Source organism: Oenanthe melanoleuca, chromosome 3 (assembly GCF_029582105.1).
Source record: "Oenanthe melanoleuca isolate GR-GAL-2019-014 chromosome 3, OMel1.0, whole genome shotgun sequence".
In the NCBI taxonomy this organism is placed as follows: Eukaryota; Metazoa; Chordata; class Aves; order Passeriformes; family Muscicapidae; genus Oenanthe; species Oenanthe melanoleuca.
In genome coordinates, this window is record NC_079336.1 from 94,675,547 (window position 1) to 94,698,837 (window position 23,291).

Consider the following 23,291-nt stretch of genomic DNA (forward strand, 5'->3'; position numbering starts at 1 on the left):
GGGCGTGCGGCGCAGGCGCGCGGGGCGACAGCTGCGAACGCGAGCCACGCCCCCTTTCCCCGCCTCCGGCCGCTCCATGAGGGTCTGGCGCGCTCTGCGGCGGGCGGCTGCCTCCTCTTCCTCCTCCTCCTCCTCTTCCTCTTCCTCTTCTTCTTTTCCTCGGAGGCGGGCATGGGAGACTTCGCTGTCTCCGCTGGAGCGGGTGAGGCGGCTGCTGCCGCCCGAGGAAGCGGCGGCGGTGGCGCGGTGCGCGGCAGCGCCGCCGCCGCCGCCTCACGCTCCCCCTGAGGAGAAGGAGGTGGCGGATCCGCGTTGCAGCCCTTTGCGCGCCGGGGAGCTGGCGCTGGCGGAGATGCGGAGGAAGCACAACAGGCCGCTGAAGCTGCTGTGCCGGCTGGCGGCGGAGGCGGTGCTGAACATCCCCAGCGGCGCGCTGCCCCACCGCGACATCATCGGGCGGCTGCCCGGGCAGGTGCTGCGCGCCTCGGGCGGGGCGCGGCTGCTGCTGCGGCGGCCCTCGCTGGACGAGTACGTGCTGCTCATGCCGCGGGGACCCACCATCGCCTACCCCAAGGTACCGGCTGCTGGCTGGCAGGTCGCTGGTCGAGCCTCACCTTTAATTTTTCGCGTATAGTAACGTTCCGTGTTTTTCTCGCTCGCAGGATGTAAGTGCTATTTTAATGATGATGGATATCCACCCGGGAGACACCGTGTTGGAAACTGGCAGCGGGTCTGGTGCTATGAGCTTGTTTCTGTCAAGAGCAGGTGAGAACCTGGCTTTAGACAACACTAACTTGCCGGGTTTTTTTTCCCAAATACTTACGGTTCTCTTACTACTCAGCTCATAAAAGCTGCAGTTCGCATGTTCACAGATAGTTTGTTGACTTGAAGAAAAATGACATCAGCACAGGGACTGCAAACAGGGTCGTTGTGACTGTGCTTACAGGACTGTAGTGTAAATGGTTACTGAAGGCCTCACAGAAAGCTGAGTTTCAGCCATCCCAGCTTGTCTTGTATGTTGGGCCCAAGTTTCAATGTCTGCAGTTGCACCTCTGCTGCTTTTGCCTCCTACTGCTATTGCTTGGTTTCTTCTGATCATCTTTCTGGAATAAACTAGTGTTTGGGGTTTTTTAGTTCCGTTGGGATTTTGAAGCTAGCATGGGATTATCCTCAATGCGAATGTTGCTGCTGTAGGAGCTAGAAGCTGACAAAATATCAGTGCTTCTCTTTGCATTTAGAGAGAGGGAAAGGAAGAGTCTAGCTTTCCTCATCTTGCCCTACAGGTAGACCCCAAACCCAAAGAGATGGAATTCCTGCTACTGGCTATGGCAAAAGCTAGATCTTGCTAAATACAGCAACTGATTTTTCTGCCTTCGGTATTCAGCCTACTGTGGCCATTTCATACAGGCACACCTGAACTTGACAATTATTCCTCTCACTTTTCAGTCTTGTCCAAGAGATTTTTTCTAATCACATTAATTTAGCTGTAAATGGGCCAAGTTGGCAAAATCATTGGCATTACCATGCTGCTAACTCTGGAATCCAGGGGAAGAGTGCAGTTGTTGTGTGCCAGATCAGCTCTATTTTGAGGAGTGGCAAAAAGAAATGAAATTGCATTGCTATTTTTAAATGTATTGAATTTAAATTGACACCAAATACAGCCAGTTTTAGTCACAGCTGAACATACTTTGGCACTAACACAGAAATAAATAGATTTGACTTGCTGTTTCCTAATGGTGGCTGCTTTTGCCACCATTAAATACACACCAGTGATACCCAACAAGGAAAACAACTGATACGTGGGTAAATGCTAGAATTTAAATCTATTGGACACCTTACCTATGTCCATGGAGTTATTTGATTTCCAAAATTCCTGTTGATTTAACAGATTTCATTCATTTCTAAATTATTATTAATCTTATATTTTCTTATATTTATACTTTCTTTAATCATTCCCAGAAACTACTGACATGAAACAGGATAAAGTTAAGAGAGTGGTATTTGCCATGACTTTAAGATCTTTGAGAACTGGAAAATAAGATGTATGCAAACATGACATACTGTAGCTTCATAGTAATGAAGTTTTGCCTAGCTATTTCCCCTTGTTCTTATTTTTTAAAAAGCAGTTTCAAAAAGTAGGAAATACTTTGAATGAGCGGGGGTAAGGCTGACACCCCCCACCCCCCCCCCCCCTTCAGTGTGAAGAAAAAATTTTTCTTTTATGAGAAATATTGTAAACTTGGCTTGTGTTAAATTTCAGAATAGTAAATTTAGACTTAATAATTTATTGCTGTTGCAGACAGTAAGAGGAAAATTACACAAACCTGGGTAAATCAAAGAGTACACTGGAAAACTTGTCTGTGGGGCTGAGATCAGTGAGCAGGCTTCCTTAGCCTGTGAGCTGTGAGCACTGGTGCAGAGTTCTCAGCTGGTATCTCTGGTTGTTCACACAGAAGGATCTAGCAGGAGCCACAGATGCTCAACTTGTCTTTTGCTGCAGGAGTGACTTCATGAGTCTTCTTGGGAGCAGTCTGTACTGCTATCACTATGCTTTATTTCATTTGTGCATTGATGGATTTCTGTCTGTGAAAGAATTAACACAGCACTTTTTCTGTATATTGTTGCATATGTGATAATTTCCTAAAGGGGAGATGGAAAAGTGTACTTATGTTATAGACTATGGATTTTGCTTTTGTTTTGTTGGGGTGTTTTTCCCCAAATCTTTATAACAGCAGTGTAAAGTGGTGAGGAGTGTCTTCTGTTTGTTTCAGTTGGGCCCAATGGACGTGTTCTAAGTTATGAAATCAGAGATGATCATCACAATTTAGCTAAGAAGAATTACAAGCACTGGCGTTCTGCGTGGGAAATGGGACACATGGACGAGTGGCCAGATAACGTGGAGTTCATTCTTAAAGACATTTCAACAGCTGCTGCAGATATGAGATCTGTAACACTTGATGCAGTGAGTGAATCCAAGCAACTCTCCCATTTGACACGTGCCTTTTCTCTATAAATGAAAATCTCTAGCGCTGCTCTATCTAGTGTAACATGAGAAATAACAATCCAGGCACTCATCAGTTAAAGAAACATTGTATTTTATTGCCAGATACAAATGCTTTCATTTGACAGTGACAAAGCTGTACTATAAAAATATTACAATTAATTACTGCTGTCTTGTAAACAAAGACCAACTCACTTTCTTTTTTGTCTTTTTGAGAAACTGTTATTTTTTGAGATACATATTTCAAGCATTACATTTCAGAAGAATACATAACCTTTTTAACAAAGGTAACTATGTGACCACTCTGCTATCAGCTATATAGAATCACAATGTAACTAAAGTAATTTAGAGAATGCTATGGCTTGCTCTCCTGTCCTGCTTCTTTGTATACAGATTTTCTAAAAAGGAGTCATGCTGGGGAAAATAGCTTGATGTTAACCACTCTTCCCTGTAAGGCAAACTACTTACAACTACTTACTTACTAAATGCTTTAAATTAATAGCAAATTTTTTTAAATGGTGCAAGCAACATACAATAAAAATACCATTTCAAAAAATGTTTTAAGTAACAGTCCTGCAGGAAGGATCAGATATTGCATATCCCATTGTTCTACAATCTGAATACCTTCCTACCAGCAGATAGACAAATTGCCAAAGACACAAGTTTTTTTAATCTTGAAACTGACAGCAGGTTAGACATTGTAACCATAATGCACTCTTTTTATGCATTTGAACAATTTTTTTTTTTTTCCACATTTGAGAAATAGGTATTCAAATGTGTTAGTAAATGTAGTCTTCTAAAAGTTTTTATTGCTGTCAGGATTATGGGATTTAATTACTAGGAGGCTTACTTAGTTGGTCAAATGCTACTTGCTATTTTAATAGAAATTCATTTGGAAGTAGAAAAGACTTTCATTTTGTGGAAGTATTTTTGTGTAAGCACCTCAGGTTTTGAGAGGCAGTAATAAAACTGGCTGATGATTACATACTGCTGTTGTATGCATCTCTTTTCCATAAGCTTTTTTTTTTTTTCCCCCAGCTTTGTTGTATGCTATATTGATAGATGTACATTTGTTTTTACAGTGAACATTAATATGTCTTTCTCTTGCAGGTAGTTCTGGATATGCTGAACCCTCAGTGTGCTCTGCCTGTTGTACACCTAAGCCTGAAACAAGGTGGGGTGTGTGCTGTGTACTTAGCAAAGTAAGTATTTATTTCTGGCACCTTTATTCAGGCATTACCTGGCCTTGGGACAAAACCAAGCATCTTCTGAAATACACATCCAGCATTAATGAAATGGTTGACAAAGTTGGGTCTTTTCCTGATGTAGCTTTCTTTGGGAGTTGTACTCAGTATAAATTACACTTGGCCAAATCCTTTGGCATCTACTTGGGGAATGTTCTCATTCTTGTCAGCAAAGTTCAGGCTTTATGGCATCTTTAAAGTAAATGCACTGTTCTGCAATGCAATAGCCAGGTTGCTCCTTAACCCTAAAACTGAAGGACTTGTGTAAAATCAAAGGTAAAGAATATGCCAAAGTCAGCAGAACTGAGGTTTTGTGATTTCAGTTTTCAAAATACTACTTTATCCTTTGCATTTCTTCAAAAGCATCACACAGGTTATTGACCTTTTAGACAGAATACGGAGCTGCAAGCTTCCTTTTTTGTGTGAAAAGATAATTGAGGTAACTCACAGAAGCTGGTCAGTACTCCCTGCTAAACTCAAGCATTGCAAATCAAGCCAAGTGGTGGAAACTCAAGAAAATATTGAAGAACCACCTCAAAATGAATATGAAGAAATCCATATTCCGGATCAAGCAGTTCTCAAAGAAAACAAATACAATGGTAAGAGCTTTACTGCTGATGAGATACTCTATTACTGCACTTTGATAATCCAATATAGGAAGAGGCAGGATGTTTTCTTAGGTCAGCTGAGAATAGGCAAGGTTTTGGACAGCATAGACCTTGTCAGGTTTAAGAAAAGACTACTGCTATTTAAGTTGAAGTGTCCTATTAAAAATCTAGGCCAAATAGAAAATAAATTTTAATCTGCAATAAAGAATGACTGCCCTTCTACTACTGTTTTCAATTTTTTGTTTTTTAAGAAAATTCAGAAAAAAAATCAGAAAATTCAGTTCTTTATATTCGTCTCATAGCTGCTTTAGAGGACCCTGATGGACTTAAGGATTTCTTAGGAGAAACAGTGGCCAGTATGCTCTGTTTAAAAATTAAGCTGTTCTGGCAAATCCAAAAATGCTGACATATTTATATGTATATTTATATGACAGCTGTAAGTAAATATACAGTATGGATCTGCAAATTGCAAAGAGTTCTGAATATACTGATAGGTAAAAGAAAACACATCAGGGAAAAATATTACATGCACACTATCTACTCTAGTCTGCATGTAGGTCTTAAACTTCTAGGAACAACGTAAAAAAAAAATGTCCTTCTCACAGAATCACTCAGTGATGCTGCTGGAACAAACCACTCAGTGCCTTACATTGCCCGACCATCCCACTGGCAGGAAGCTCATTCAGGTGAGACACTTGGAAAAAGTTTATCTTAAATGTTTAGTGGTATTTTTATTTCAAATAAACCAACTTTTGGGGTGTTTTGTACTTGTATTTGGTATGTTCCTATATCTGAAATCATAAAACTTATAATAATAAAATAATCATTGTATATTGAAATACTAAAGTAGTAACTTTTGTTTTTTAATTAGCATTCCTTATCAAGCTGAGAAAGTTTCGACCACTGCTTTCTTGATGCTGCTGCCTCCTTAACTGCTAATGTGAATATTGTATCCGAAAAAAATAAAACATAACAAAGTAGATGCTACATTTTGCAAGTTGTGTAACTTTTAAGTAATGATTTTGACCTCACATCAAGTTTGAAACACCAACTGTTATCCCACTATGTAAAGGAAAGAATTTGAAGTGGATCATCGTGTCTGGTGTTGTGATGCAGCCCAGATTGTTCTGCAAATCACAGTAGCTGTTTCTGTCTTATCAGGTGCATTTTATTCTCCATTGTTTGTAAACCAGTCCATGGACTTATCTTGATCCAGACTGCTACATGGTTGCCTTTTTCTGGACAGTCTCTGACAGTCTACCAGAAATAAGGAGAAAAAGATTTTTGTAAGAAAACAAGCAATCAAAGGCTGCCCTTTGAAATGAATACTTTGCTGATTTCCAACTGATGACTGTGGGTTTCTTTAAGAACAAAGTTCTTGAAGCATAACTTTAAGAGATATTGAAATTCACTGAATGTGTTCACTTGATAAAGCTGTGCTTATTTCAAAATCAAAACAGTTGTTGACAGGCACAGCTTTGGTTCCCTTCCAGCACTTGTGCTGCAAGTTGCCTGGTTAATTGTGAAATTCACTTCATACAAAGTATTCTCAAATCATTGGAGGAAACACAGTTTTTTCTGTCCCTTGTCAGAGAAGCAAGATCTCTCAAGTAAAAACAGACTTAATTTTAAGTTATTTTGGGTCTTATCTGAGCAAGTGGTGATGCTTAACACATTAAATTATTAAATTATGTTTTGTAAACACCTGATTTTCTTTGTTTCTCAGGAAATATTCAAATGCCAAATTTTTCAAAGCTGAGGGATCTCTTGAGAATTACATTTGTACTAAAACTGTCAAAAACAATCTTACTGTAGCAGTGAAAATTTTGATAATAGCGAGAACATATGCAAATAAAATATACAGAGCTATAAATAACTACCTGTGTGGTAGGTAAGTATATTAGGAACTCTGTCCTGGTTAAGTACAGGAGAGTATCTTTGCAGAGCTGAGGCCTTATGCAGATGCCTGAGGAAGTTTACATCTCAAGTGTGCTTCACTTTTAATTATAAATTTAATAATGGGTTTGCCCCACAACTGCTGTATCTAGCGGAGGATCCTAATGCAATGGCTGAGGATGCAATTGTGAGTAGATTAATAGGCAGAGATTCAATTACATAAACAATTCTCACAGTAAGCTCTTGTTTTCTACTCATACCCCAGTATTAAAAGTCTTGTATCAGTTGTCAACAAATGAGATACTTAGAGGAAAATGGGAATTGTGATTTAACCTACGTCCAAACCTATACCATAACTGAGTATCCTGCAGTTTCTGAAAACATCCTCTCAGCAAGAGCACTTTAACTCACTTTGCACACACCAGTATTCTTATTGTTCCAGCCAATCCATAAGCATTTAAAATGCTATTCTCAATTTCATTTATAATGCAAGAATAGTAACAAATGCCTAAGTAGACTGAAATGCTCCCAAAATCTACTGTAGTAGATGAAAGCAACATGAAGAGACTCAATATATTCACAATATTAAACCATACCTTTGGCTTTATAAGAAGGAGAGTCGATGAGCATTTTTTCATTTGCAAAGGTGTGATTGGATTTCTGGGACGAGTGTAACTCTGTCATCTCCAGAGTGTCAGAAGACGAGGAGGACGATGACAGTCCGAGGCGCACAAATCTGCCTTTCTTGCCGCAGAGCTGGCAGTCTGTGGGAGTGGCGCTGGGGCCTCGGGGCAGCTGCACCTGATCGTTGTAGTTCCTCACAGCTCCGCTGTGGTGCACAGAGCGCTCCCGCTGCCAGATGTAATGAGTTGGAGCGATAGCCATCACCTATGGGATCAGGAAGAGTAATGGGAAAGCATGCAGCTGAAAACCAGAGATCCTGTTAGTGCATGGCAGGGAATTAACATAGCTGAAATGGGCATCTTATCTCACCCATACTGTCCCACTTTGAAGTCTGCTCCCTTAGGCAGGAGTAAGCAATCCTGATACCAGTCAGGTATCAAACACCAGGTCATGCTTGGGATGTTGGCACAACATGGTGTCTTTGGACAGCTCCTAAACTTCAACTGACAGTGTTCATCATCACTGAAATAACGACGGTGGGAAGCTGGGAGGGTTTGCAAGGAAAAGCAGCCTGCACTTGCCTTGTTCCTTGTGCTTTTCCCATAGTATCTAATCCCATCCTCAGAAATGGGCCTCTAGAGTAAATAGAATAAATACTTTTCCACCATCTGGAAGTAAACATTATGTACTTAGAGCATGACAAGGGTTTTTCCAGATACACACTTCACCTGAAAAGTGAGGAGTATATTTTTTTTTCTTACAAGTTGTAAAGCACACAAAATTATTTCTAAAGTGGATGAAGTGAAACAAATGAAGGTAGGTTTTAAATAAAAAAACATTTTCATGGAGTAGATTCTAGCCAATAGAAACTTCACTTTTAAGCGTAGTGCAATACAAAATATTCCAGTTTACTTTAAAAACACAGTTTCAAACAATGTATTTTAAATGGAGAAGGAAAAAATATCATGGAGAATAAATGGACCGTTACATGTTAGCAGCATCTGTTCTTTCCCATGGATCATCTGTTTACATTAGGGAAGAAACTGTACAGAGCTAAATTGCTAGCTGGTGTTAATTGTTGTGATTTCAGCATCTACAATATTAAATCTCCCTCCCTACCTCTTCACAGCAGCGTCTGCTTACAATAGCCCTGTAGTCAATTCTACTCCACAGTTGATCTCTTAACTTTAAGAAATCAGGGAAGAGCTTTCTCCAGGCTTTGCCCAAAGCCCATGGGAAAATGTCATACTTTGCTTCTTCATTGTCTTCTTCAACTGTGTTTGCCAGATACCTTCAAATATATATATGTTTATGCTTGTAAATATTATTCAATCTTAAACCACTATATTAGAATGATTTCTAACATAAAATAACAGACATAGGGAAAAACACTAGCAAAATACAGCCTCCTCTCTGGAATACAGTATTTTCTTAATTAGTTCCATATGCATCTTTTGGGTAAAAAAACCCAAGGTTTTATAAAAATAGTTTTACCCTAGAGTTTCGTAAATTAGTAGATAAGCAAGAACTAACACATCCTGACGTCTTTCTCCAAGCTGACAAGAAAGCCTTGAACTAAAATGAGCATTTTCTGATTCATTCTTTAAATTAATTAAATTTAAAATGCTTAAAACTATCCAGAAATCTTAAACTTTCAATTTCTTATTTTATGGATTTTACCTATTCTTGGAAAATTACGATGCTCATATTAAATTAGGAGCAAACAACTAAATACAGGTCTACCTTCAGTTATAAATTAAAAACTGAAGTAATTTTTTAAAATGTTTCTGTTCTTCCCTTTGTTCACTTCTGTTACTTTTAATTTTGGATTGTCTTCTCAGACAACAGGAAAATGTTTACTTTTATCTGGATCTGCCTGATACTAAACTCCTGTAAATCACACTTGAAAAAATTAGGACTTTTAATCTTCTCTCCAGTTTTCTCACTTGCTCCTGACCCCAGTATTCTCTCTAGTCCCAGTCTCACCAGACCCTTTGTCCCCTTCTAATCTTTTCACTGTTCTGGCCTGGCTTTTCCACCTTCAGTGGAGTTAGAGGGCTCCCTTCTTTCTCTGTGGATGTCACCCACAGTAGCAGTGACAGTAGAAGGAACAGCCACCTTTGCCCCTGCACTAGTGTGCAAATCAGAGCACCTGAGAAATGATGTTACCAAAAAAGGTGACCTGAACGCCATAACACTGTGAAAGAAAATGCAGAACCCTCTGCAGGTATAGCCAGATACAGAGGGTTATGTAGGCCTAGTAAAAATGAATTACTGATTCCACCACTGTTTCAAAGTATAGGCATTTTACAACTGTTCAAAAAAGTTACCACAAATTCTTTAACAATATTTTTTACTGTTGATTCAAACCACGTTGACAAAAACTTTAATATCAAGTTACGCCTGAGATGCCTGTCATGGTGAAATGTTTTGATACAAATGCCTTAAAGTTCAGCAAAGATATGAAATTGGGTTTTATACGAGCACCTGTGAGCCACATGTATGTTTCTGTGTATTGTCCTGCATATATTTCCTGTAATGCTTTAAAAAGCTCTGGGATTCAGTTTGGTAGGCAGAATGCCACTGTGTGTGTCACTACACCAATGCAAGCAACCCCTGTCTGCTACTCAAGCTTGTTCCATCACAGGAAGAATGGTGAATTTGCACTGTTTATGTACAGTGTGTAGAGATTATCATAGAACCAGAGAATGGTTTGGGTTGGAAGGGACTTAACGGACCACCTAGTTGCAGCTCCCCTGCCATCCCCTAGGGATGTCACCCCCTAGATCAGGTTGTTTATATATTGCCTCAAGGAAGTCTCATCACATAATTATCAGTGTCATAAAGAAGTAATGCAAAGTGCATCCTAATGAAACCAGATAATTTTAAAGTACTTACAGAGCCACAAAGAAATTGATTCTGGTATGCTCCCTTGGTGTGAAGTTGGCTCTCTTGAAATAAACGAAAGTCATTGCCAAGAGATACTGTTTTAAAATGTAAAATGAAGCATCAATGTGTTATTCAGATGTAGAATTCCTAAATTGATTCACACATCTTCCACTAAGATATTTTCATCATTTTTAACAATGAGGAAAGCATTAATTAAGTTTCTTTAAACTTCCATGTGAAACCATTAGAAAAAGATTATATTCTGTATTTGCATTAAAGTGTCAAGTAATTAAGGGCAGATTTCGTGCTCAATGTATGTTTATTAGCTAGGAAGGAAATATACTTACTTTGTCTGCAATTTCACAGCAACAGTCCATCCAAAGGAAATCTTGGATTAGATCATCATCTGTAACAAGAGAAAGCTGTAGCATTTACAACACCAAAACTGTTTATGTTAGAAGGTATAAATAAATAACAGCTGGTCTTTCATTAAACCAAATAAAAGAAAAGAAGTGGGGGAACAGAGAAATTGATGCAGGAGGAGAGGTCAAGTGTGAAAAAAGCATACATGATGGAAGAAAACTCTACCAGAAAGGTAAGGTGGAAAATCTGTTGACTGCATTTCATCCATTCTCAGTAACAGCAGGTAAAAGTGAAAAATAACCAGTATTTTTTTTTTCTATTTGCATAATTTCTTCCTGCATTACATGCTTCCAGGCAATAGCACAGCATTATTTCAGAGGAACTACTGCTGGGATCCTGCACCTTGATTACCTGGCAGCCTTTATAGAGCAATACTTGCTTATTTTTTGGTCAGTGCTTCATTATCCATGACCAGGTACTGTAATTACCACGAACTCTCTCTCCTTCACTGCTGTATTTAAGGGTCAAATAAAAACCAGCTGTAATCTTCCACTATTACTTAAAGTCTTTGCTAAATTAAATAAATACAAAACTTTATATGAAAGAGACATGAACAAAGAAGAGATACTCCAACTCCTTAGATCAACTTCCCGTTCCACTTCTTCCCCCAGGTGTTTATTCCCACAGTAAATAACACGTTTAAGAGACAAGGAGTCCTTTTCTAGGCCTCACATAAAACAAGATACACGTTGTTTTACATATATTTGTTGAAATATAAGAGAAAATAGGAAGGAAAATTATCATAAAATAAAAAGTAGCAAAACACTTTGGTTTCATTTTAAATTTAAAAGAATATACTTTTCATCAGTTTGGTAACCCTTGTACTTTTAACTTAAGCATTAAATATTTATATACCAAAGTACAACAATAAAACATTTTGATAAAGAATTGCCATTAGTTTTGACATAAAAAGCACTCTCAAAATTACTGAGCTTATAAAATATTCTGTTCAGTCACTTCATATCTCACATTATTAACCTACCAAATAATTTAAAGAAAGCTGTCATTTCCTGACGCTGAATAACTAGACATGGTCCCTTGGGACATTTATATTTCTGACTAGGAACCCCTTTTTCACAATTTCCTTGACGGCCTTTAAAAGCAGGTCGCTTTAGTCTAGTAAGTTTTTTTTGCTGATGTGATCTGGATGCACTTGCTTTTACATGAACAGTGACAGTGGGAGGTGTCTGGCACACCAGATTGTGTTTCATTTCGTTAAGCAAAGGTTCCTGTTAAAAAAATAAGAAGAAATTAACTACAAAAATAGTCAGTTTCAGCACTAGTACATTTCTATTTGTTCTCATGAAATGTTTCAGTAGAGTTTGTATGTCAGATGATGGAAAATTAATTTTATCAGTACTGATCATCTATCTAAGTCTGCGCCCTAAGACAGCCACGTAGAGTTCTTTGATTTAGGTCTAATTTTATAAAGTTTTATTTTTCCCCAATAGAAGGAGCCTTCAATTTTGTTTTTTCTAGTCAACTTTGGAAAATGGAAAAAAGGAGTCTTTCCAGGAAAAGTAGCTGTTTGTCAGGTCCTTGTAGCTCCACACAGATCTACCAAAAAACCTGTGTTTTTTCCTCCAATTTGTGATTTTGTCTTTTTTTTAAAGTAATATTAATAGCATAAACACAGCAGAACTGTTGATTGAGCCATGAAACATTAAAATCAAGTCTTGAGCTCCTAATTGCCTTTGGGAATTAAACTTATCCCTCGTGTCAAGCTGCACATACCCTGAAGGCACAAGCAAGGAAACGTACCTGTGGTGATTGCAACGGCAAAATTTAAGGGGATATCAAATGGATAGCGAGGAAGGGTGTTTTTTGCCGGAATTACACGTATTCACGGATTAATTTACGGGATTAAATGTATATAGTAGGTCTCTGGGCAGGGCGCTGTTGGAGGCTGGCTCACCGCAACCCACGAGGCTCCCCAGCTCCCGGGCGGCCCCGCACGAACACAGAGGGCCCTGAGGCGAGGCGGCGAGTGCGGCTCCCGCCCCTCCGCGCCGCCCTCAGCCGCCGCCGCGCCTCACGCCTGAGCGCCCGAGCGGCGCGTCTCGCAGCCAATCAGCGGGCGCGGGGCAGCGGCCCCAGCCAATCGGGTGGCGGCGCGCTCTCTGCTCCCGCCCCTCCTGTTGCCGCCCGGAGCGCGGCAGCCAATGGGAGCGGGGGCGCTGGGCTGGGCGGTGCCGCCTCTTGCTCGCCTCGCCACCCTCAGAGGGCGGCAAGCCCGGCTTGGGCTTTCCAGCCCGACAGACAGCGCTGCAAAACATCCATCCCAGGCAGAAGTTCTTTACTGTCAGAGTGGTGACAAGGCAGGGTGCCCAGGGAAGCTGTGGCTGCCCCGTCCCTGGCAGTGCTCGTGGCCAGGCTGGATGGGGCTCTGAGCAGCCTGGCCTAGCGGGAGGTGACCCACCCAGCCCATCGGAACGAGATGATCTTTAAGGTCCCTCCAAACCCAAATCATTCTATGGCTAAGACATTACCCAGGATGATAAGTATCTCCCCAGGACCCGACTCTAAAGATCTTTAAAGACAGAGGTACAGGATACCCTGCTGCTGCCTTTCTACAGAGGCAATTAATGCGAGTAGTAGTGTGCAATTAGTCTGAGGCAGTCTGTTGAAATGTAACAAGAAGATTGAAAAAAAAATCCCTTTGCTACTAAGATTCAGTGTGAAATCTTACTGATGCTTTTTCTCAGAAGAGCTAAAGATTTATCTTAGGAAGATATCTTAGGCAAGACATCCATTTTCATTGTTTCCCCCTGTGCAGGCCAATTAAAGTGTAACTGGCCTCATTGGTTATAGTAATGAGAAGAGAGGCCTCTTTACACCTTCCTCATCTTCTATTAATAATTTGCTACATTATTTGCATGCTCTGGGATATTCAGGGAAAGATTATGCCAAGTTTCTGATCAGGGAGAGAGATAAAAAACATACCAAGTGGTAAATGTACCAACTAACAACATATCTGTATGGAACAGGCTGAAATCAGAAAACTTGACAGCAAGGTGGGCAGGGCAAAAGTCTTTTTCTTTGAGGTTCTCACTTCTTGGATACTTATTCACAGTGAGTTACCCTGCATTAATTGTTCTCTCTTTTGCATTCATCTACGGAATTCAAAGTCCTCATCAATTAATTACTGTTCATCTGATAAGTGTGAGAAACAGAGGAGAGGCGGGTTACAGAAGCTTCCACATAACCATCTAAATCTTTAGGACCAGGAAAAAAAAAATCTTTTTTCCCCTACTGCAAAACATGAAACTTCAATGATAATTGTGACATGCATACTTCCTTATTCTTTACACCTTTACATCCATAAAAAGTGACTTACAATGTCAATCTACAGAGCTTCCAGTAGGTCTCCTACTTCTAAAATAATTTTTGGGCTGGTGGTTCTGCAACAAAATATTAAAATACTTGTTTTTTCACTCAAAAATCTGTCACAATCAAGTTATTGAACAGTATTGTGACTCTTCCACCCATGTATTGTCCCCAGCCTGCCAGAACTGAGGTGTCTGCTCTGATTCAGACACTATTACAAATGTTGCAAAACATTGGATCAGGCTCTCAAGGAAACTGAACTTGTGGGAGAGAGCTGTGAGAATGTCTGGAACTCTCAAGGATTCAACTTGAAAGCATTATGGAAAAACATCAACATGAAAAGGCTGATCTCTGAACACCGTGAAAATAAAGAAACAGAACTTTACCTGACTCTAAGTCCTCTGCATGAGATAATGCAATTAACTGGTTCCCAACTTGGCTTTTTATTAACTACAACTTTCAGAAGGTTGTTGAACAATTCATCCAAGAATATCGGGAAGAGTGGAGCTTTTGGACTCCCAAGTCTCTTGCTGGACATCAGGGAGCGCTGTTTCACCACCAGCGATTTGAACCGATACAATGCAGCATTTGTCCAGCTTAATACACGGGGTTTCATGTTGTGCCTCTTTCCTAACCCTTTCTGGAGGTGGTCGTTAAATCAGTTTAGCCACTCTTCATCTCTATATAATCACCGCTTGAAATTACATTTTTAATATACACACTTATAAATAATATAAACATAAATATGTGAATATATTTTCTTATTTTATATCATATTTATATGAATAAAATTACTAAGACTTGGACTTGAAAGACCTAGGATTCTTACAAAATCTTATTTTGGGGGGGAAAAAAACCTTCCATATATGCACTGGAACTCAATTATATGAGATATAGTTATATTTCTAGTAAGAATTTGGTCCAAAAAGGCAGCTGCAGAGCAGTTTGATCCTCTTAAATGAAAAAAAGGACTTAAAATTTTCCAGCGAATGAGTTTTTTATAGATAAATTAAGAAGCATCACTGAAGAAAAACACAGGAATAGTATTTTTATAAATTACATTCAGGATATACATACTTTTTTCAGATTTTGATATTTTCTATATCAAAATATATTTTGCTATGAAATTATATTATTTAAAATATGTTTGGCCCCTGATATCCTTTTCAGTGATTTTTTTTTTTCCTAAGAAAGATAAAGTACCCCAGGTAAAACACCTGGTCATTCTTTTCAAAGAAAGTCATGAAGGACCACCATTCATTCTTGTAAATACAGATCATTATCCCAAATAAAATATGTATTTTTCAGTTAGAGACTTTTCCTACTTCCTGCAGAGTGCAAAATAGGGGAAAAAACCTCTCTCTTCCCTGTAGAGATGACTGCTGATCCTGCTGGGGGAACCTGGCCTCTCAATTGAATACATTCCAAAGGAAAAACTCATGGACTGAGAGCTCCATTCCTAAAGACCCATAGTGAAACTGAAACATGAAACAACTAAACAGTAAGCTTTGGACAGGAGGTTAATTATTTCAGAGTAAAGTCACAGGAGTAAACTAAAGTTAAAGAAGAACAGATGAACCACCTGAACCCACATCTGTCACTAGAAACCTGTTTTATATGTGGGAAGAGAGTAAGAATTTAGATGAGTTGTGTGAAACAAATTATTAGGACATCATGGTGTCTGGACTAGGACTAAGCATAACAGGCTGAACACAGTTTACCAGTTTGCTACTGGAGTAGTAAGCATGGATACTGGAAAGGTTACTTACATTTAATCCTTGCTTTTGACAAATGTTACAGTATGATTAAAATTAAAAATGGTTCAGTGCCACTTATGTGAATGTCACTGATGGATGAATGGGCAGGAAAATTGTTTCCAGCTTTGTTTTGGAAAAGAACATCTGTGCATACAGCAGTGTTTTCTAATATTTCAGTTGCAGAACAGCTGTGGTTATTCTCAGGTACTGAGAAATTCAGGAGACAGAAGGAAAAAATTATTTGGAAATTATGCAGTGAACAAGAAGTGTAGTGACTAGAGTAATAGAGCAAATGGTAAAGGAAAGGGGAGGCTGCCAGCAAGCACAGTGCATGTTTAAACATGCTGCTCCTGCATACCTCAAAACAGCCAAGCTCTCTGCAGCAACAAACCTCCATAAAATACCTGGGACATAAGTCTGAACTTGTTCATTCCTACTGTAAATAGACTGATATATCTTGTATGAACTTAACTAATTCAAAGCAGACAGGGGAAGCCTTTAAGATTTATTTTTAAGGATTGGCACCTGTGCGCTGGCTGTAAAAGAAACAAAGTAGTCTTCTCTGAAGAGTTCCAATTTCTCTGTAAAAATAAATAGATGAGATAGGCTACATTAGGTCTTCACCATCATGTCACAAAAGATGAGTGATCTCTCAACATCAGTAACTCAAAACTAGCCATGCATATTTCACATTAAAGGGAAAGGAGATTATCTGCCGTGTTTTTCCTTTAAGTGTTTTTTGTACTTTCTGACATCATCCACCATATTGTTTTTTAGCCGCCGAAGATTGCATTTTGGACTTGCAAGTATTTAATAACCATGGCTATATTTGTGTCCATGCCGTTTTTTCATGCTGAATTGTGCAAAGAGCCCTCATAAACAGGACTCCTCTCTGCCTCCATGGCCCTGGAGCCATTTGTTCCAGCTGCCAGGAGCAGGAGGCTTCCTGAGAGGCAGGTGCAGGAGCAAGGAGCAGGTGTGTGCAACTGTGCCCAGGGCGCTGCCCATGTGCTGTGCATGCGCAGAGGGACTGGATTGCCTACGTTCACACTGGAAAATGGGAACTTCCCCCTTTCCCCTCTCAGAACTAACAAACACCAGACTTCAAAAATCTTCCAGGTGAATATGTAGCTGAACAGGGAAAGTTTCAAGAACTTGACTTAAGAAATCATTTTTACAAAACGGCATTAGCTAGAAAGTGTTTCATTCCATCTGGCAAATGACACAAGTGCTTTGTATCACTGATGTAATGTCTATCTACACATTAATATACTAAACTACAAAACATTCAAGGAGCCTATTATCCAGGAAATATATCTTATCTATGGACATCAAAAGTAGAAAAACATTGGTGCTTTCAAATTAACATCCTAATTCTTTTCCTGAAGGCAGGTTTCCTAAATAATAGCTGTTTGAGTGGCTAAAAAATAGGTGGGAGCCTTCAAACTTTTAGCTAGCTGGCTTATGATTCTATAACTAGGCAAAGTGTGTAAATTTCACCAAATTTTTCTAATCTTTTTTTCCAGTTTCAAAGTTTGCTAGTCACATAAATCAGGTCACAAGCTCGTTTAAACACAGTATCTATTTATTCTCTTTTTTTATACTGTTGAACACAATTGAATCTTTGTCCATGACCACAGCCCCTATAATATAAAACAATAGTGGTAATTAGGACAATTTTTCTGTTGTCAAGAGCCATATTTACATGGCATGGCTTTCAAATACTCACCCCATGAAAGGTTTAATCAAAAGTAGTGTAGCTATAATTTCTGAAGCAAGAGGAAATTGTTTTTATGTGGAATAATTTGGCACCCATGCTCTTGTACTGCTAGGAAAGGAGCAGCATCAAGTTCAGCAGGCAGGCATCAAGTTCAGGGAAGGCAGAACTTCAAGGACAGCCCTTCAGAGACTAAAACCAGACAAGTTAAAATGTGACCTGGAAAAAGTCCAGGATTTACTTTTTTTTAAACTCCCATCCAATGATCCAGGCTCCACACAGTTAAATCAGAATTGCCACAGTTTGTTAAACATTGAATGCCCTTCCCTACAAGCAATGGGTTCTATAATTACTCCACAACAGGTCAAAAAGCTTTCTTGTTTCACCAAGTTCAGTAATCACAAGTTGTAAAAGTTCTCTCACTCAGAGTTTGAAGCAATAAAATGACTAGCACAAGGGCTGTAAATTAAAGTACAAAGAGAAACAGATGAACTTTGGTAACAGCTATTGCTAACTGGAAAAAATAAGGGAAATTCCTGAACTGAGAAAGTAGTCACAACACAAAAACAATTTATTTCAGCAAGAGACAAAAAAAAGCAAACCACTAATGGCATGGCCAGCTCTTTTAACCCCACTCTCTACTGTCCGCTGTGTCAGTGTTTGTGGGATGAGATTTTCTACCCAGCTCATGGGTGTATTTATTCACCTTTGCTTGGGATATGACTGTGCACACAAATTAGAGTGAGGCAAGAGTGGGTGGGGATTTACAGCATGTCAACTGCTCCCTGGAAACTGCATGCTGTGACCCTGTTTTCATTGAGGAATATATGGTTCTGCCCACTGCCAGGTACAGCCGTGTCCGTGGGATGTTACTGGGGGTTACAGACTAAATCCACCTCTCACTCAGCCCATAGCAACCTGCACAAGTCCAGCACAAGCAAATCCAATGGCAGGTTTTATGACAGAAGTACTAATGTGCCTTCTGATAACACCACACCACACTAAGAGACAGGACAACTCTGTATAACCATCTACTCCATTTCTGCCTACAGCCCAGAGAGGTTGTCATGCAATCAAGCCTGTTAAAAACTACTTAGGACTCTCCCAAACAGTTTTCAACAGGTGTTTTGACAAAGTTCTGTCTGTATCTTCTTTCACAGAGAATGGCTAAAAGGGGAGGAATAAAGTATCTCAAATTCCCAAACTGAAATAATTTTAATGTAAACAGAGCTGCTTTTACTACAATTTGTGATCTCATTTTTGCCTCTGAACCCTTTCCAAACTCTACAAACTTGAGGGACTGGGCACAGTATGAAATTAGAATGTCTGCCTCGCTGCTGTGCAGTAGTCTGGATGAGGAGTTATAACAGTTTTTACATCTAATGCTGGTTATTTTGTCAGCTTTGAATGCTGACAATAGATGTTCTAAAAATGCTGTCCTTGTGAGAGCCATGGAGATGCATTTTCAGGTACGTAAAGATGAGGGTGACAAACCTGTTACTGGCCCCACCCTCTGGAGTTAAGACTAAGCCCTGCCAGAGAGGTGAGGATGCCACAACGTATCAGACAGGCTGGTTTCTATAATCCTCAAAGACACAAATAGAACATACATCAATTGCATGAGCATTTCTCTCCTGTGGCTACACCCTGTCTAGTTTTATGAACCTCTGAACCAACAGCCCTGTACCTCTTAGTAGCTACTCTTACTTTCAAAGGTCTCCAACCTGGTAAAGTCCCAAGCTGTGGGCTTCTGAAGCCAAAGACAGCTTTGTGAGGGTTGCCACGGCCTCTGAACTAATTTCCATCTTCTGCGTGCATGACAGTTTTGTCAAAGTGCACAAACACTGTGTTACTGTTAAAAAAACAAGTCATGATCTAGAAACAGACCAAAAAGACCCAAACATGTAAAATAGCTTTTTCCCCCATATTTTTAAAAAGTGTTTTTTACAGTAGTTAGTCTAGCAGAAAGACATGACTGCTCATTTATTTTCTTATTGGCTCTATACTTGACCAGCTTCATATGGCCAAGACATTTAAGTTTTCCAGGATTCCAAATGTTCTCATTATTCAAATCAGTACAACAAGACTTACCTGTTTTCTGTTAGTTTTCAAACGGGCAGGAAAAACAAAATACATAGAAGCACCAGTTGTATTACAGTCCTTTGAGCAGCAGCATGTGTCGATTTGTGACAACATGGAATCTTCTGAAACACATAATGGATAAGGTACTGTACATAATTTCTCAACACTGTCTTCTTCCTACAGTTCTTTCAAGGTTTCATTCTATGCAGATGATGAAGTTTGACCAAAAAAAAAAAAAAAAATTAATGCAAACATTCTGAAGCTGTCCTAATAAAAAGTTCCTGAGCAAGTCTATAATATAATGATATATGTAGCAATATATGCTGTCCAAAATAACTGTTGGCACTTTTGAGCATCAGTGTTTCTGATTGTTTCTATCTTTGTCAGCTTAGCCAGTTGAAAGAAATGAATTTTCAAAAGCCATTAATTTTGTTAGAAAAATACTAATAAGACTATGCTTCACAATTGGTATCATCCACGACCTATTTTCTAGGGATGATACTCTGGTTATCTTTAGGAGGGTACACCCAAAACCAATCAGGTTTGCAGTCTCCGAAGAATCTCAATTAGACCGAGATTGCCAAATACCCCAGTGGCATTGATCACGCTCTCTCCTCTCATCTCTCTGATCTGCTGACCACAGTGCATGTCACAGCCCCACCTTGCATCGTTTCCTGATACTTCGGGAGTGACTCACACATCCTTGCGACTTTCCCTGAAAGCAGATTCCGTCGCTTTTCTGTGCCTGGGGAGTTTCACAAAGCCCACTTACCTGATTTCTAGCCAAGACCTGGAAATGACCTCATGTCATATCCCAGTATCACACTAATTCTTGCTGGCTTCAGAAAGAGCTGGATTTACCTCCTTGGATCAGATTCACTATTCACTCAAGTCAATAGAAAATCTCCCCCTAGAATCAATGCCTCTTGAGTATTTTAGTGAACTAATACTTTATCCTCCAAACAGATCTGGATCTGATGTAAATCACAGAGCAAAAGTAGAAAATTACAGATCACATGAGTTTACATACTCCATGTGCGTAGAGTTTGGTGGCCAAAACTTTTTTCTTTTTGCTATATAGTAGAGCCAGAAATGTGCTCGAATCATTTAAATTATAATTTGTCTGAGCTATAATTATGCTTTAATAAGGGTAAACCACAACTAGCCTACACTGCAGTGCCTAATCAGCAGTCAGCTATTCAATAAGAGGAGGTATCTCCAGCAGCCGATAAAATCATGCTGTTTATAACCAATATGCAGGGCCTTACCTTTAGAGCTGTGTGCTGAGAAAAGTTAATATAGAATAGCCATTGAACATGGTCACGTATTTCAGCACAAAGAGGTACAAGGACCACAAAAGGTACAAAAATGACATTGCCTCCCAACCCTCCAGACACCAAGGTACCTGTGTAATAAACTTCAACACTCAGGCCCTTGTACCTGTTTAGCCTCATGTCTGCTCCACTGACTTTGTTTCTATTGAGAAGCTGCCCTCAAAATAACCTGGGAAGAGGATAAGATTAACTCTGCTGTGAATGGTCCCTCATTTCCATTGCCTTGCTGGTGAATGACCTCATGTAGAGCAACTCTCCTTCAAAAATACTGAGCAACATCTAAACAATAACTTCTTCACATTTCGAAATCTGATGAGACCAGAGGTAGCAAGGTCCTTATTAGCCCCTGCAAACTGAAGCCAAATTAAATGCTATACTAAAAAAACAAGCATGAGGCACCTATGTTTGTAGCAGAGTTACCATTGCACTTTCTACAAGTGCTAACTCACATTTTGCTACCTGTCACAACACAAGAGTGCCAAAATACACTGTGAGAGGTTCTAGTCCACATAAATACCCTAAGACCATTCAGCCAGCAGATATTAAAGGTTATAGCTATATTTTTAAAACAATGATATCTATGTGGCATTTGAAGGTGATTATAGAATGAAGTAGGGCAACTTTCAGCAGTAGTCACTCCAAGATTTCAAGACTGCTTTGATTTGTAAAACTAGGCACAGAGGTTTACCTATACAGAACAAGAATCAGAAGAAGAAGAAGAAAGAGGACTAGCTGTACCCAGTTCTGTTCTCGACATTTACGTATAAAAAAAAAAAAACAAACAAAAAAAAAACAAACCAAATAAAATAAAGGTAAAAGCCTATCATAAAATTTATTGGTCCCTATTATCAAGGCTTACATAGGTCAGCTAGGCAACTTGATAATGACAAGACAGCTCTTATCATCTCAGACAAGCCAGTACTTTAACACGGAATAAGAGGTTTATGGTAAGGCAGGCATTTCTGAGCTTATTGATCCTACTCATCTTTCTGGAAAATACTGTCATTCAATGAAAGCAATGCAAGACATCCATATCTGAGACTGTAGTCTTCCCAGGTTTTCATATTGCTAGGTCAAGCTTTCCTTTTGAGCCTTTGGTAAGCATAGCAGAAGAATATACTTATCAGTCAGAAACCATGCAAAACCACAGAAAGGATCAAGATAAATGCCGCAAAACTCTGATTCAGGCTGTACCAGGAGCAAATCCAAAGAGCAGTCCTTTAACTTGGACCCATCTGAGACAACAGCAGGGCACTGAGGACAAAAAGAACCTATAAAACCAAGTACAACACAAACGCAGCTGTGCACAGACACTAAGATAGTTCACTGGCAGTTTCACTTTCAAACATGCAAAATTTTCATACTGTTTCACTTACTGACACCTACGTGTACAAAAGCAGAAACATGTTTTTATTGTACACCAAACCGGTAAGGGGAAGCTTCAAGTTTTTGGGCAGAATATCATTCTGGTTTTATCCTGTAGTAAAATAACTTGTTTTTCTAGGGTGCTAATATATCTTTCAGAAAGATCTATGCATATTTTTTAACTGAATAAATAATCTCAAGGTTCACAAAGCATTGCTAGTGTACCATACCTATCTTTTGTCTTCCATTTTGGCATTACTTTTACACTTTGGAAAGCCATCTTAAAGCCTGTAGCTGGCTCCTCGGAAACCTGGCAGTGCTCTGGTACTACCTCCCATTTTGTAGGTTCCCACAGAGCTGCGCTGCTCAGAGACAAAACACTCAGAACTTTTTCCTGAGCGAAGAAATAAAGCTACCGCAGCACCAGGAGCGTGTATCTTCAGAACGACCTTGAAGTAGAGACATCTACTATGTATTCTAGAAAGGAGCCAAAACCACAGATAAACCACATAACACATAATCAGTTGAGATCCTTATGGAAGTGTTAATTCTATAGAGAAAATCGCTTGCTTTTTAATTTACTGAGGAATTATCAGAATTCATGTCAAGCACGGAGCCGTTCGCGCGGCACCCGCGGATGCGAACAAAGCCCACTATGAAGTGCGAGCAGTCCCTGCTCGCTCTCAGCCCGCCGAGAGGGCAGCGCAAACACCACCCGCCTGTCCCGAGGGAAGAGCCCGGGGCCACCAGGCCAGGGCAAAGACCGCAGGGCTGCTCCGTGCTCCGAAGGTCAGCGGGAAGCCGGAGCCGGGAGGGCCGTGGGCTCTGCTCCCTCTGCCCGTGTGTCACAGGGCAAACACGCCCGGGAGCTCCCGGGATGACTAACACTTTCCCCCCGCCGGCGGGGCAGCTGTCCCCCGGCTGCCCGCGCCGCCCCTCCGCCCGGGCGGGGTGCTCCTACAGGCGGGGTGGTTTCGCAGCCCCGGTAAAAAGCGGGCACGGCCGCGCCTCAGAACGCCCCTCG

At 40.0% G+C, this 23,291-nt stretch overlaps 2 protein-coding genes across 7 annotated transcripts; one reads left to right on the forward strand and one right to left on the reverse strand.

Moving 5' to 3' along the window:
* Position 1: 1 nt before the first annotated feature.
* On the forward strand, positions 2–5,840 carry TRMT61B (tRNA methyltransferase 61B). Its single transcript, XM_056487744.1, has 7 exons — positions 2–574; positions 663–765; positions 2,772–2,962; positions 4,112–4,203; positions 4,609–4,844; positions 5,459–5,539; positions 5,725–5,840. Exons 1-7 carry the CDS (start codon positions 77–79, stop codon positions 5,766–5,768), a joined length of 1,245 nt encoding a protein of 414 aa, XP_056343719.1. The 5' UTR covers positions 2–76; the 3' UTR covers positions 5,769–5,840.
* SPDYA (speedy/RINGO cell cycle regulator family member A) lies at positions 3,403–23,215 on the reverse strand. 6 transcript variants are annotated; one of them, XM_056487747.1, is made up of 9 exons: positions 22,289–23,215; positions 20,974–21,071; positions 19,578–19,690; positions 11,668–11,914; positions 10,610–10,668; positions 10,272–10,357; positions 8,493–8,664; positions 7,346–7,637; positions 5,932–6,110 (listed from the first exon to the last, which is right to left on the reverse strand). In XM_056487747.1, exons 2-9 carry the CDS (start codon positions 21,020–21,022, stop codon positions 6,022–6,024), a joined length of 1,107 nt encoding a protein of 368 aa, XP_056343722.1. In that variant the 5' UTR covers positions 21,023–21,071; positions 22,289–23,215; the 3' UTR covers positions 5,932–6,021. The 6 variants fall into 6 exon arrangements, 3 of the variants coding, with proteins under 3 accessions (XP_056343721.1, XP_056343720.1, XP_056343722.1); XM_056487746.1 differs by lacking the exons at positions 8,493–8,664; positions 10,272–10,357 and having other exon boundaries at positions 3,403–6,110; XM_056487745.1 differs by lacking the exons at positions 8,493–8,664; positions 10,272–10,357; positions 22,289–23,215 and having other exon boundaries at positions 3,403–6,110; positions 20,974–21,657.
* Positions 23,216–23,291: the final 76 nt, after the last annotated feature.

What these genes read in the sequence shown, in the direction of transcription:
- TRMT61B (XM_056487744.1), top strand. Translation starts at nt 77, where the DNA reads ATGAGGGTCTGGCGCGCTCTGCGGCGGGCGGCTGCCTCCTCTTCCTCC. An exon ending in CCACCATCGCCTACCCCAAG is followed by an intron (nt 575 to 662) that starts GTACCGGCTGCT and finishes TCTCGCTCGCAG; the next exon opens with GATGTAAGTGCTATTTTAAT. An exon ending in GATCTGTAACACTTGATGCA is followed by an intron (nt 2,963 to 4,111) that starts GTGAGTGAATCC and finishes TTTCTCTTGCAG; the next exon opens with GTAGTTCTGGATATGCTGAA.
- SPDYA (XM_056487747.1), bottom strand. Translation starts at nt 21,022, where the DNA reads ATGAGGCTAAACAGGTACAAGGGCCTGAGTGTTGAAGTTTATTACACA. An exon ending in TGTTGAAGTTTATTACACAG is followed by an intron (nt 19,691 to 20,973) that starts GTACCTTGGTGT and finishes TATGTGTTTCAG; the next exon opens with AAGATTCCATGTTGTCACAA. An exon ending in ATCAATTTCTTTGTGGCTCT is followed by an intron (nt 8,665 to 10,271) that starts GTAAGTACTTTA and finishes ATATATTTGAAG; the next exon opens with GTATCTGGCAAACACAGTTG.